A 14,460-nucleotide genomic window follows, 5' to 3' on the forward strand; every position below is an offset into this window, starting at 1 on the left:
GGTGGGAAAAGGTCATGTCCAGTAATGGTGAGAAGAGGTGTTAGCTGGCTCGGAATCTTCTCTAGTTTATATAACATAGACCATGCCTTCCGACATGTGTGGAGAACTTCTTGTGCCCTAATATAGTGGGGGATCTGAAGTGTATCTAGCTGTAGTAAGGGGTTCAGGGAAGGTACTCCGTACCATTCAAGGAGGTAATTGTAAGGTGTGAAAGCTGATGTGGCGAACAACCAATCCCGTACGTGCCTAAGACTACAGGCCAGGTTGTAGATAGCTAAGTCCGGGCAGTCCAGCCCCCCTTGATCTTTAGGGCGGGTAAGGGTGGTTAAGGGTATTCTGGCTATTTTTCCCCTCCAAAGAAACAATCTAAAAGCTTGGCGAATTTGGATGTGGTCCCGTTTTGTGCTAATTGTAGTACATACAACCATTTGGGGAGCAATATCATTTTAAATAGCTGTATTCGGCCTATTAAGGACAGGGGTAGCAATGTCCATCTCTGTAGTGTGGTTAGGGTTCGTGCTACCAAAGGTTGTATATTAGCTTTATAGAGATGGTTTATATTGGTAGGGATTTGTACCCCCAAGTATTTAAGACTACTCGTCACCCAGCAAGGGGGAAGGCGCCTGACTAGGTTGTGTGTACAGACCCGGTGATATCTATGGCTTCGGACTTATCATAATTAATTTTGAGGCCTGAGAATTGGCCAAAATCATCTAGCAGTTCCAATACTACTGGAAGTGAGCGTAAAGGTTGTGTAACAAAAACTAAAAGATCGTCCGCAAAAGCGGCTATTTTAAAGATTCGATTGGGTCCTCCGAAACCTTTTACCTCTCGGCAAGCATCAATTTTCCTCGAAAGGGGATCAATATAGAGACTATATAAAAGAGGTGATAGCGGGCAGCCTTGTCGGACCACCCTCTGTATCTGAACCACATCTGAGAAGCAACCATTTGCTAGAATACGTGCTGTCGGGTTATGGTAAAGCAAGGAGATATAATGGAGAAAATCACCCCGGATGCCAAAACATTGTAAGATAGAGTGTAAGTAAGGCCAGGCCACTTGGTCAAATGCCTTTTCTGAGTCAAAACCTATGGTCAAGGCTGGAATATCTTGATTTTGACATATGTCTTGAGTTGTGAGGAGTTTAATTATATTCGCGGTTGGTTTCCTTCCTCTAACAAAACCCATTTGATGATGTGATGCCAATGCAGGAAGAACATTCAGACGTTCGGCCAAGATTTTTGTTAAAATTTTGAAATCGCAATTCAGTAAGGAAATTGGCCTATAGGAGGAAGGTTGCTGTGGGTCTTTGCCGGCTTTGGGAAGGACTGTTATGTGCGCTTCATTAAATGAAGCGGGAAATTGTTCTTGTTGCAGCCCAACTGTGTAGTAGTTAGTTAAATGCATGCTAATATGGACTTGTAGTATTTTATAGAAATCATAGGAAAAGCCATCTGGGCCTGGCGATTTCCCTGCTTTGGTAGCTGAAATAGTCTGGAGCACTTCATAATTCCTTATGGGTCTATTCAGAAAAGCGAGCTGGGAGGCTGTCAGTGTCGGCATGTGAATATCGTGAAAGAAAATTTCTTCTTCAGTTTGTTCTCTGGGCAGACCTGGCTCATCTAGTATACTGTAATACTGTCGGAAGATTTCACAGATTTCTTTTTCTTTATTTGTGATCTCACCTGAGTGGGTTTTCAGAGTAGCGATAAAAGATCTTTTCATGTGTTTATTAAAATATCATTCCTTCATATGCTTCTCAATGCTAAAATATTCATAGTAACATAGCAAATCTGATGTTAATTACTTACAAGACTATTGATAGCTTAAGTTATCTGTGAAATTCATCCGTCATTCGAAGTCCTAGTAGTTCAATCGCAATTGTTTAACATCTGCCTCATATATCTCCCCCCACCACCACCTGCTTCGGGTTGTAATCCTATCATTTTTCTCCTCTTATTGAGGTTCTTGTGAGTCTCTATATAGATTTGTAAATGATGTTTATCCCCGGAGGCTTTAATTTACATCCGGATGAAATCCCAATGTCTGTAGCACGTGCTTTGTTTCTTGATGCCATATCAGTCCTTGGCTTGTGGCCACATTAGGATCTCATTTTTTCAATTTTAACTTTTGGACCTGAGATTCTTTGACACTGAAAAATTTTAAGATTCCTTGGTCCAATCATTTTTTCACTTGTCACTCAATATTTCATCCCTTTTTGCGATGAATAAAGAAATAAGAAACAAAGCCATTCAGCAAACAGTGAATAAACATGGCCATACAGGAGTCTACCTTTTTTTCAACATCTATAACCTTTAATCTCTAAACTCAGGCGATTTACAAACTGAAATCAATAGATGGGGCTCCTCTTTACTTTCTGCTCTGGATGTTGTCTCTCCTTTTGGAACAGTTAAGCTTCAATGTTTTAAATCAGTTCCTTGGTTTAACTCTAACCTCGTCGGTGCTAAGAGTGTGCTACGTAAACTGGAAAGTTCATGGAGGCATTCATCATACCAGTCCAGTCATGAAGCCTTTGAAAATCAGTTAAATGTATACTGTGCCCTGGTAAATGATTCCAAGACGACATATTTCTCTTCCCACATTCAAGATTCACTGAATAATATGCAATAACTGTTTTTCACTGTTTGCCAACTGACTAGTAAACTAACATCATTAGTATCAGATGTTGACATGGAACCAGTGATCTGTTCAGTAACAAATTGGCTATTCGTTTTGAAAATAGACATTTTATTTGTAATCATTTTAGGAATGCTGCTTGCATTCATTCTTCTCACAATGTCAAATCACCAAAATGGACCAAATTTTCTTATGTTTTTCTCATTGAAACTCTTCAAATAATTGGAAAAATTAATCCTTCTCATTGTCCATTAAACATTTGTTCTATTCTTTTGCTAAAGATGGTGAAAGATGATTTTGGACCTGTTAATTTATCATTAAAACAATCAGGGTTCTTACCACCATCCCTGAACCAAGCATCTATCCGGCCCTTACTGAAAAATCCAACTGTAGTTAAAACCATATTATCAAATTACTGATTTGTTTCTCTCTTTTGTAGCCAAACCTATTGAGACTGCGTTTTGAAGCAGCTATCTGATTAATTAGGAAATAATATATCTATGGCTTGAATAAAATGCAAAGATAAAACTGTGACTGGTCAAGTTAAGACAAAATGCTGGTGATATTTTACTTTATCATGCTGACCTTATATGTCTGATTGTATGCAATGGATTTTGAGAACACCCACTGAGAGCATGTTTGAAGTGTGGTTTTCTCAAATGTAATATTGTAATATTATATGTAAAATAAATGTGGAGCATTGTATTGCAAAAGATTCATCCTTGTCTTTTAAATTGTGGAAAGAATATCAGGGCATAGCTACAAATCTCCAAACCAATTCAGGTCACAAGTATCTGGCAGGATCTCAAACAGTAGATAGATACCATGCGCTAATGTCTCATCTAATTTAGAGTCCAGTTCTGGAGGCAGTATCTCCAACAGGATATTAACAGTCCAGAGAAGGGCTAGCAAACTGGTGCAAAATCTACACCAAAAACCCAATGAAATGAGATGCAAGGATATGCACGCAAGAAAGGGTATAACAGACATTCAAATACTTCAAAGGTATAAATAATGCACAAACAGCAAATATTTTTCAATGCAAAGGAAGTTCTAGAAAAAGAGGTCATAGTTAACTATTTGATTAACCATCTTTCTTTGGTTAAAATTAAAGCAGTATACATTAAAACGTATACAATAAAAGAAAAAGGAAAAAGAAATACAATTCTTTATCACAGTAAAGGATAGCAGGAGAAACAGTTATAGTATTAGTATAAGAAGATACACAGGAATATGACATGAGGCTCAGGAGTAACATTAAAAAGTATATCATAGAAAGGAATGTGGATGCATGAAATGACCTGCCAGCAAAAGGTGGCAGAGGTCTAAGCAGTGACAGAATTCACACTTCCTCATGATTGCTCAGCTTCTTCTAAAACTTAAGCTTTAGTAAGATAGTCTCTTCAGGAAGGCGGGGAGATATTAAGAATGGCTAATTCATCCTAAGGAGAGCCTGTTTACGAGTAAGCAAACTTGCTCTCATTGTCAACAAGCAGGCAAGAATTAGTTACGTATGGGGAATCCCCACCCAAAGGTTGCCCCCAGTGGAAGCACTTACTTTATGATAACCAGGCTCCTCAAGGTGAAGTATGGACTACTGGATAAACAGGCTGCATGTTCAATGTTATTGTCTCCTCAGGACATGCTGTCTAGACAATAGTTGGATGTGAAGGTGGGAACAGAGGACCAAGTAGTAGCTTTGAAAATGTCTTCAACAGAGGTGACCTTGACATGAGCCACTAAAGTCACCATGATTCTCACAGTAATCTGTGAGCCAGCCAGTGTGTAACAGTATGCTATCCAACTGGAGAGGATCAGATTGGCAACTTTCCTTCCCAATCTATTGGGATCAAAGGACACAAACAGTTGAGAGACTTGGCAGTCAGGTTGAGTCCTCTTTAGGTAATATGCTAAAGCTCTCTTATAGACCAAGGCGTGAAGGGCCTATTCTCCTTTGTGTGAATTTGGAAAAAATATAGGTAGCACAATAGCTTGATAAATATGAAATTAAGACACCATTTTTTAAAGAAACAGGGTGAGTTTGTAGAACCACCCTATTGTGAAAAAACTGAAGGTACAATGAATATGAAAGCAGAGCTGAAGTGATGCCCATGAGAAAGAATACTTTCCAAGCGAGAAGCTTCAAGTCCACTAACACGAGAGGTCTGAAAGAGGTTTCATAAGTGAAGCTAGGACTACACTGAGGTCCTAAGGCACTGGAGATTTACTGACCTGAGGTTTGGAATTCCAGTCTTTTCATGAATTTTCTTACTAAGGGGTGGAGAGAGATAGGAACCCCTTCCAGCTGCTGGTGATACACCACAATGGCGCAGAGCTGAACATTGACAAAAGAGACGCTAAAGCCTGAGGAAAAGAGGCAGATACTGACGCAAGATCCTTGGGCCACAAGAGAAGAGATGCAGCTGACTGAATGTTCACATCCATTAGAAATAGTAGGTTCTTCGGGTTGAATACTTCCTGTTGGAAATCATAACTTCCTGCACTATTTTGGGAAAGAGTAGGGAGAAGACTAGTATGTGTTCAACATCCATACCATGAGGGCCTGTAATGGCATATCTGGATGACAGCACTTGTTTTGATATATCATCTATGTGCAAATTGAGAAACTAGAATATGATGGCAGAATTAGGCAGTAAAGCCCCTCAGGTCTACCCAGTTAGTTTCCTTTTTGCAGCATCATAGAGCAGAGCTTCTCTGACAACATGCAGGGATGAATTAGCTATTATGTGTAGGTGATAGCATCTGAGAGTTCAGACTTAGACCTAGCTCTCAGAGGTCAGTAAAGTAAAAAGCAAATAGAATGTAAGGAATTATTAGGAAGGGAATGTTGAATAAAATGGAAAATGTCATAATGCCTCTGTATCGCTCCATGGTGAGACCGCACCTTGAGTACTGTGTACAATTCTGGTCACCACATCTCAAAAAAAGGTATAGTTGCACTGGAGAAGGTCTCAGAAGTGCAACCAAAATGATAAAGGGGATGGATCAGCTCCCCTATGAGGAAAGGCTAAAAAGGTTAGGGCTGTTCAGCTTGGAGAAGAGACAGCTGAGGGGGATATGTTAGAAGTCTTTAAAATCATGAAAGGTCTAGAACGGGTAGATGTGAATAGGTTATTTACTCTTTCGGATAATAGAAGGACTAGGGGGCACTCCATGAAGTTAGCAAGTAGCACATTTAAAACTAATTGGAGAAAATTCTTTTTCATTCAATGCACAATTAAGCTCTGGAATTTGTTGCCACAGGATATGGTTAATGCAGTTAGTGTAGGAGGATTTAAAAAAGATTTAGATAGGTTTTTGGAGGAGAGGTCCACAGATTGCTATTGATCGGATTGACTTGAGGAATAGCCACTGCTATTGTTGGCAACAGTATCATGGGATCTACTTAGTGTTTGGGTACTTGCCAGGTAATTGTAGCCTGGATTGGCCACTGTTGGAAACAGGATGCTGGGTTTGATGGACCCTTGGTCTGACCCAGTATGGCAATTTCTTATGTTCTTATTTACTGAGCATATGTGGGAATTCCTGCATACACACGCTGCCACACAAGCCCCTCAATCTTTCTTCGTTTGAGCTACCACATGGATGTGTTCATCTGTCTCTTGAATGTTTTCAACTTTTAGCTTTAGTGCTTGTTTTGGGTTTTTTGCCACTGCCTTAGCAGCCCCTCAAATAAAACTTTTCATTTCTTAATAAAAAAAAAAAAAAAAAGAGAGAGAGAGAAGAAATTAAGGCGAGAATGGAGAAGTCCAAGGCCAAGAAGCCTGAGCTTTTGGCCTTCTAAGTCTGTGGGCACCAAAGTATATTACAGATATGCACACCATCTATCAAACTCCTGGATCCCAGATCATGATGTCTCTGCTAGAGTTTATTTATTTATTTATTTAACATTTTTCTATACCAAACTTCATATCAGGCCGGTTTACATCAAACTTAGGGGTTAACTTAACAGAACCATAAAACAAGAAGGCCGAGGCGCAGATACAAATAACATGGAGAATAAACTTGGGGGCTAGAGTAGCCAGGAAACAAAGGACAGAAAGAACTGGAGAATGAACACGAATTAAAATACAATGGCTAGGTCGGACATTTAGTCTATTGAGCTATAAGATGAGAAACTGTTGCACTGTTAGGTTTCAGGGAAGGCTTGGACGAAAAGCCAAGAGTTGTGTCGAATGTCCCCTAGGACATAGCAGCACTATGCATGGAAAATGGAGGCCCTATGGAAGGTGCTGATGGATAAGAGCTGCAAGCTTCAGCACAAGGCTGAACAATGGAATCACTTCTTGTCTAGGAGCGAAGAGTCATTAGGCTCTTACAGGCCCAATGCAAGGGGATTAGGTGCCCTAGGCACCTTCTGTCTTGTGCCCGCGCCCCCCCCCCCCCATGATGTTCCCCCCTCCAATTGCACCACCACCCCCATTAGGGGGCACAAGCTATGTGGGGCTATAGCAGCAAGAGGAGTGAAGATTGCCACCCCCCCCCCAAATTTAAATAAGCCTCCACCCTCCTGACCCCCCCCCCAAGACTCATGAAAACCCCTGGTGATCCAGCGGGGGGCCCAAGAGTGATCTGCCGCTCCCGGACCGTCGGCTGCCACTAACCAAAATGGTGCCGGTGGCCTTTAGCCCCTACCATGTGACAGCCCGTCACATAGTTGGAGCAATGGATGACCGGCATTATTTTACCTGGACCCAAGGTCGATCAGGGTGCCATTCATGTCCCCTCTGCAGAGATCTCTCACAGTTACTCTCACAGTTTCTCATAGCTCTCCACTTCCCCTCCCCCTGTTATTTGTACTTTCCACCTTTTGTTATAATGTAAACCGATATGATGTGTACTTTAATGTCGGTATAGAAAAACTATTAAATAAATAAAAATAAAATTGCACAAAGGCACAATCACTTCACGCAGCATGGCATGCAAGATGCCATCAGTTATACTGGAGCAGTGCGCTTTGGCACAGAAGCACAGGAATCCTGCCGAAGAGGCTGGGGTAATGTGGGAGGTGCAGCTGGTGCCATGCCATCTATGGATCAGGGCTGCTGCTGCAGAGTTCTCCCATAGCCGTACAGACTACCCTTAGTAATGATAAACTGAGCTGGGTTTCTGAAGATCTCTCTCCTCCAGCTCCAGGCAGAGAGTTGTCCTGTTGTCAGAGCTAGAGGTCTGGTGCCATAAGCCTTCATTCACAACATTCTCAAGGATTTTTAACCCTATTTTCTATTCCCCTCCACTGCCAATGTAGCTAAATCTGATTATTGCAGTGATGATGCTGGGCCAGGGGCCATACACTCCTCCTGCAATTGTGGATCCTAAATCCAGCTACTAGGCAACGACCAAGATAACCTCCCCGACAAGGCTGTAAAAGCTCTCTCTACAACATCCCAATCTCCTGCCAACCTGGGGAGAAGACGACCTGACTCAAACCTGGGATATTCTGCATGTCAGTGCAAAATCTGCCACTGAGCTACCAGACTCAGCTCACTCAATGTAATCCTTAAAACAAAAACTAAAAAGACCTCCTCTTTTTATTAAGGTGTGTGGGTATCATGGCTAGGGATGAGGCAGGGGAGAACTGTTATGGTTCTTAGTAATACTGACTTTGTGATCTGCTGACATCTATCAGCCTCAGCGCCAGGGCCATTGCTACTGTATTTATTTACTGATTGATTTTATATACCATCGTTTGGAGGGACCATCACAATGGTTTACATAAATATATCATAATATAAAATAAAATAAAAGTACAATGTAAATTAAAAATATTAATAGATATAAAATAGGTTTAGAACAGGCAATAGAACTGATAAAATCCGTACTTAAATTAACAGAAATCTGCAAATAGAAATAGAATAAAATAGTCATCACTTTAAATTTCATTAAAATATGAATTAGCAAAAAGAGGGGAAAATAGAAGTGGGCTGCTATATCATAAGCTATACTGGGTCCTGATAGGCTTTGGTGAACAGCCGTGAACATTTAAGATATAAAGTATAGCATGGAACTAACCATAATGAATTCAATACTGCTAGAATCATTCACAATTATTTGAAATAAAAATAAATAAAACATTACTATTGCTAGTGTTAAAATGTGCAGGAAAAGTACAATAGAAGACAAAACATCACCAAGCACGATATTTCAGCTATATTGGTTGAATAATTTTTATTATACAATATACCAAGCTAACAGAGACACAGTAAAGATGACCAACATTATGAATTTTACATGAAGGGGAAACAAAGCTAATGTGACAAAGAAATTATTATTTTTCTTGGTCTGGAAAAAAATTCTAAAAAAATTATTTATGCAAAATAATTTATAAAAATATTACTTACAAGTGGGTTATTCTTTCTCCTTGCAGTGCAGGTAGAAGGTTTCCTGAGCCAATTAGACAATTGTGAACTATGGTGAGACACTGCTGTACGTCATCTCTGAAAATCAAACATAAAATCAGTCTAATTTTAGAATATTAGCAATCCTGAAAGAAAATGAAAAAATGTTTTTGAGAAGTACCCCACAGTTCTATAGTCTAGTATTTAACCTGGAAACTCTAAGGTCTGAACGAGAAAACTTTGGGCTCTTCATCCAAGACTACCGCAGAGCTAAAGGAGTAGCTACAACAGAATTCTCCTAGGAGTTCCACTTTATGCTTCACTCTGGTAGCTCACATCCTTCTCATTATCACTCCACCCTGTTGGATGTTAACTTGTGGTTTAAGAGACTTCCACAGTTCAGAAAGTGTTATGAAAAACACAAAAAAGCTAAAAATAATTCAATGTGTAAAAGAAATGTATTTTTATTTTCCATGAAACTTTTCTAGTCATTAAATCCCACATTCATAAAATCTGAGCCTTATCTCCACCTACATGCTTGTCTCTCACCAGACCAGACTATTTTAACAACCTAGCTCATTTCCCTCAATCTTCACTTTACCTCCTACACCTCCTTCAGAATTCTGCTGCCAGCCCTGGTATGTGTCTCTCCTCCTTTGCTTCCTGTCAGGCTTTGCTCTGTATTTATATTTCTTATCTTGGCTTACAAATGCATTCAAGATCTAATTCCTACATGTAATGGTGAAGTAGAGCAGAAATACAACGTAATGGAACAGCGTAAAGAAAACAGATAGTGAGCAAGGGTGCCAGAACAAAGTTTAGGCAACAGGAAAGGCAAGCCTAAAAAGTGGATTTTAACTATGACTGGAAAACAATTAAGGCAGGAATACCTTGGTTATAGACAGGTGGATTGTTCCGTGGAAGGGTTTAAGAAAGGAGAAAAAACCTAAGACAGAGGATGTCTGACTAGTGTGACAGATGAATCAGGATTCTTATAGCCTGGTTTTGCCACTGTTGGAAACAGGATGCTGGGCTTGATGGATCCTTGGTCTAACCCACTATGGCATGTTCTTATGTTCTTAGGATGTACGACACAGCAGGCAAACAAAGGATCAGTATGCCTCTCTGGTGCACGTACGCCCCAGCATCCTGTTTCCAACAGAGGCCAAACCAGGCCACAAGAACCTGGCAATTACCCAAACACTAAGAAGATCCTATGCTACTGATGCAATTAATAGCAGTGGCTATTCCCTAAGTAAACTTAATTAATAGCCATTAATGGACTTCTCCTCCAAGAACTTATCCAAAGCTTTTTATGCTACCTTAGATAGCCATTTAAGCAAATAAATCACTTTTTCAGTTATCTAATGTTTTATTGCTAACATCCAAATATTTTGAACTTCTTTGCAAAGCTGATGGAATCTGGTTCCTCTGGTTTGTTGACACAGAACATGACAACCTGGTTGTCAGTTCAAATATGGACTATTTCTAGGTAGCTCTGGAAAATTTGAAGAGCATTGTAAATGGCTCTCATCTCCAAGATATTGATGTGGAGTAATTTTTTTGTCCTTGACCAGAGGCCTTGAGTATACAAGGAGCCGGTATGAGTTCCCCCACCCGTGGTTTGACGCATCTGTGGTCATGATTTCTTGCATCTAAGATGGATGTATGGGTTGTCCTCTTCTGATAATGGATGTATGGGTTGTCCTCTTCTGATAATGGAATCTTGTGGTTGAATGGTTCGAATTGCTGGTCCCAATGATGTCTAAGGTGCCATTTAGCTTATTTTATGTTCAGTCTTGCTAGAAGTATTTCTTGTACTGTTGAAGCTATACATTCTATTAGCTTTATATATGTGTGAGCTATTGTCCATTGTGCTCCGTACAAGGATTGTATCAGTAATTTTATCTTTTTTACTCTGTGCGAGAGAAAGGCGGCTTTCCTTAAACCATGTCTAGTTTAGCCCTTATGAATTCTATTTAATTGCTGTACATCATGGTAATTACTTGACTTACATTTCTTATAGTTTGTATAATGTCCTTGAAATTAGCCAGTTACCTAGGTATGGAAATACCAACAAATGCTGTCTCTTCAGGTGAGCAGCTACAATTGCTAGAGACTTGGCAAAAACTCTTGAAGCTGCTGCTAGACCAAAGGATAGAACTAAGAATTGAGAATGATGGTCTCGCAGTGTGAATCTCAAATATTTCCTGTGTTTATTAGAATTTGAGCACATGCGTCTTTAGGTCCAATGAAGTCAGTCTTATTGTTGATTGAGTGGAAGGATTGTAGTTAAGGAGTTCATTCTGAACCTCTCTCTTTTTAAGAAAATGTTGAAGTCTCAGAGATCTAAGACTGATCAGAGATCTCCTGGTTTCTTTATAATTAAGAAGTACTTTGAATAAAATTCTTTCCCTCAATTTTGAAGAACTGATTGAATTCCTCTTGATTGTAAAAGTGCATTCACTTCCTGCGACAATAGCTTTAGTTGCATTGTGAAAAGAGGGGGGATGTTGCAGTGATAGAGTCATGAAGCTAAGAAAGTAACTTTAATGAATGATCCACAAAAGCCATTGGTCCGCTGTTATTTATTTCCATTGCTGTTTGAAGAACCTTTATCTCCCTCCTATTTAGAAACACAGGCTTGGGTTTTCTGGAAATGTTCTCTGTGGATCACAACCCTCTAGTAAGCTTCTATGGAGGCTGCAGAGGTTGCTTTTGTTGACAATGTACTCAGCTTCGTAACCTTGATTATGGTTGTTGGAATTGTTGCAGAGGCTGCAGAAACTGTTGCAGAGGCTGCAGAAACTGTTGCAGCACTATGGATCTTTGTCTTTAATAATTGTATGGATTTTAATGTTTCTGGTGCGAGTAGTAATATGGTTTCCTATATGCATCTGAGCGATAACTCCTTTTGGTGGAGATATCCAGTTGTGAGGCAGACAGAGATTGAAGTGCTGCTGTTTGGTTTCTGTTTCACTCTATGGTCTCATTGATTTTCTTTTCCAAATAGCTTATCTTCCCTACATGATGTGTCTGCGAGCTTTTCATGAATTTTTTCTCTTAATACAGATGCCCGGTGCCAAGCCAATCTTCTCGCAACTATTGCTGTTGCTGATAGCCTAGAGCAGGGGTCAGGAACCTTTTTGGCTGAGAGAGCCATAAACGCCACATATTTTAAAATGTAATTCCATGAGAGCCATACAATATGTTTAAAACTAAATACAAGTAAATGTGTGCATTTTATGTAAGATCACACTTTTAAAGTACAATAAGTCTCTGAAAATATTACACCAGGCCTTAAGACACCAATACATCTCCTATTAGGAAAACGGACCAAATCAGGCTGCTATAGAGTCCTACACAGAAACTACACGCCAGCAGAAAACCTCACCTGAATCACGTGCTGTCCCTCACCTAACATAGAATAAAGAGACCAAAACGGATAACAAGAAGCATGCAGAAAAAACTGAATTGGAAACTGCAACAAGCCAGAGTCTCTGTATGCAGTGTAACAAAGGAAAAAAGAAACATCACCCATCCTTATAAAACAAATCAAGAAATATAAAATCATCAGCAGTAAAACTGTACTAACAAAAAGAACATATTTCGAAACAGCTGATGAGTGGAATATCCAATAATTAAAAACTCATATAAAACATTTCCAGATACCAACAAAATATTTCAAAATAGCAGACACAAAGACCCAGTAATGAAAAATAATAAGGATACAAAAATTTTTTTGCTCTGCATACCTGGGAACGTTTGATATCCAGGTGTCCTGAGATTGTTCTGAATTAGCAGGAGGTGGGGTGGTTTGCTTGGAACTTTCTCCTCTCTCAGTCACATACCAGCGCTCTCTCTCACACTGGCTCTCAATGACACACCTATACACACATGCTCTCAGTACTCACATATACACATGTTTTTTCTCTCTCACTTATATAGGCTCTTAATTACACATTTACACACATGCTGTCTATCTTTTCACGCTTACACACACACACAGGCTGTCTTTTTTTCTCACACACAGACTCTCATTCACATGCTTACAAACATGTCCTCTCTTTCTCTCATTTACACACAGGCTTTCAATCACATACTCACATGCTCCCTCACCTAAATCAGCTCTCAATCACACCCAGACACACATGATCTCTCTCTTACTTATACACACAGGCTCTTAATCATACATACACATGATTTCTCTCACACACAAAGGATCTCAATCATACACACATACTCTTTCACACAAACAGGTTTTCAATCACAAACTTACACATACAGGTTCTCAATTGTAAACTTACATTCATGCTCTCTCTCTCACAGGCAGGCTCTCAATCACAGACACTCTCTTTCACATGTACAGGCTCTCAATCATTCACATACATGCAATCTCTCTCACACACACACACACACACACACACAGGCGCACCCCCCCCCCCCCGCGGCCCGGAAGAGGAAGTGGAGAGTATCGGGTGCCTGCGCGGCAAGAAGAGGCCACGCTAGTGCGCTCGGCATCGGCCCGAAGAAAAGAAGACTGCAGCGCGGCTCGGAGGAAAATGAAGAGGTTCAACCGCGGCCGATGGGACTCCGCCTCCGCGAGGGCTGAAAATGAAGAGGTTAGTGTTGGGAGGAGGCTGCTGCTGCCGCGAGTTCCCGGGGTGGGGGTGGGGGAGAGAAAGAGTGAATGAGCGAGCAAACACACATGCTTGCTCGCTCATTCACTCTCTCTCTCCCCCACCCCGGGAACTCGCGGCAGCAGCAGCCTCCTCCCAACACTAACCTCTTCATTTTCAGCCTTCGCGGAGGCGGAGTCCCATCGGCCGCGGTTGAACCTCTTCATTTTCCTCCGAGCCGCGCTGCAGTCTTCTTTTCTTCGGGCCGAGGCCGAGCACACTAGCGTGGCCTCTTCTTGCCACGCAGGCACCCGATACTCTCCACTTCCTCTTCCGGGCCGCGGGGGGGCGGGAAGAAGAGAGCACGCCGGTGCCGCTGACTCCAGCTGTCCTGCCGCGTTCCGCCCGGGCGGAGGAGGACCGGGGAGCAGCTGGGACAGCGGGAAAGTGTGGCGACACTTTTCTGCGAGCCAGATGCAGCCCTCAAAAGAGCCATATCTGGCTCGCGAGCCATGGGTTCCCGACCCCTGGTCTAGGATGACTCCAAGGTCTCTTACGGAGTGTTGCGCTGTAATGGATTTAAAAGAGGGATCATTTGCAAGGGAGGTTTTCGGTGTAGCGTGATGAGAAATGAAGAGCAGTTCCGTTTTGTTAGTATTAAGGGCGAGGTGGAGGTTGGTGAGGAGAGAGTTTATGGCTGAAAGGCAGGTTTCCCAGTGTTTTAAGGCGTCGTTGAGAGTGTGATGAATAGGTATGATGATTTGGACATCATCAGCATATAGATAGAATTTTAGACCAAGGTCAGAGAGTAAGTGGCAGAGTGGTGTAAGGTAAATGTTGAAGAG

At 41.1% G+C, this 14,460-nt stretch overlaps 1 protein-coding gene across 2 annotated transcripts in view; it reads right to left on the reverse strand.

Moving 5' to 3' along the window:
* PSME4 (proteasome activator subunit 4) overlaps positions 1-14,460 on the reverse strand; it is a 389,258-nt gene that overhangs the window by 188,383 nt on the left and 186,415 nt on the right. For both annotated transcript variants that reach the window (XM_029593434.1, XM_029593433.1), the window contains one exon: positions 9,000-9,095. In XM_029593434.1, coding sequence (XP_029449294.1) covers positions 9,000-9,095 — 96 coding nt within the window. The remainder of the gene's footprint in view (positions 1-8,999; positions 9,096-14,460) is intronic.

Source organism: Rhinatrema bivittatum, chromosome 3 (assembly GCF_901001135.1).
Source record: "Rhinatrema bivittatum chromosome 3, aRhiBiv1.1, whole genome shotgun sequence".
Classification (NCBI taxonomy): Eukaryota; Metazoa; Chordata; class Amphibia; order Gymnophiona; family Rhinatrematidae; genus Rhinatrema; species Rhinatrema bivittatum.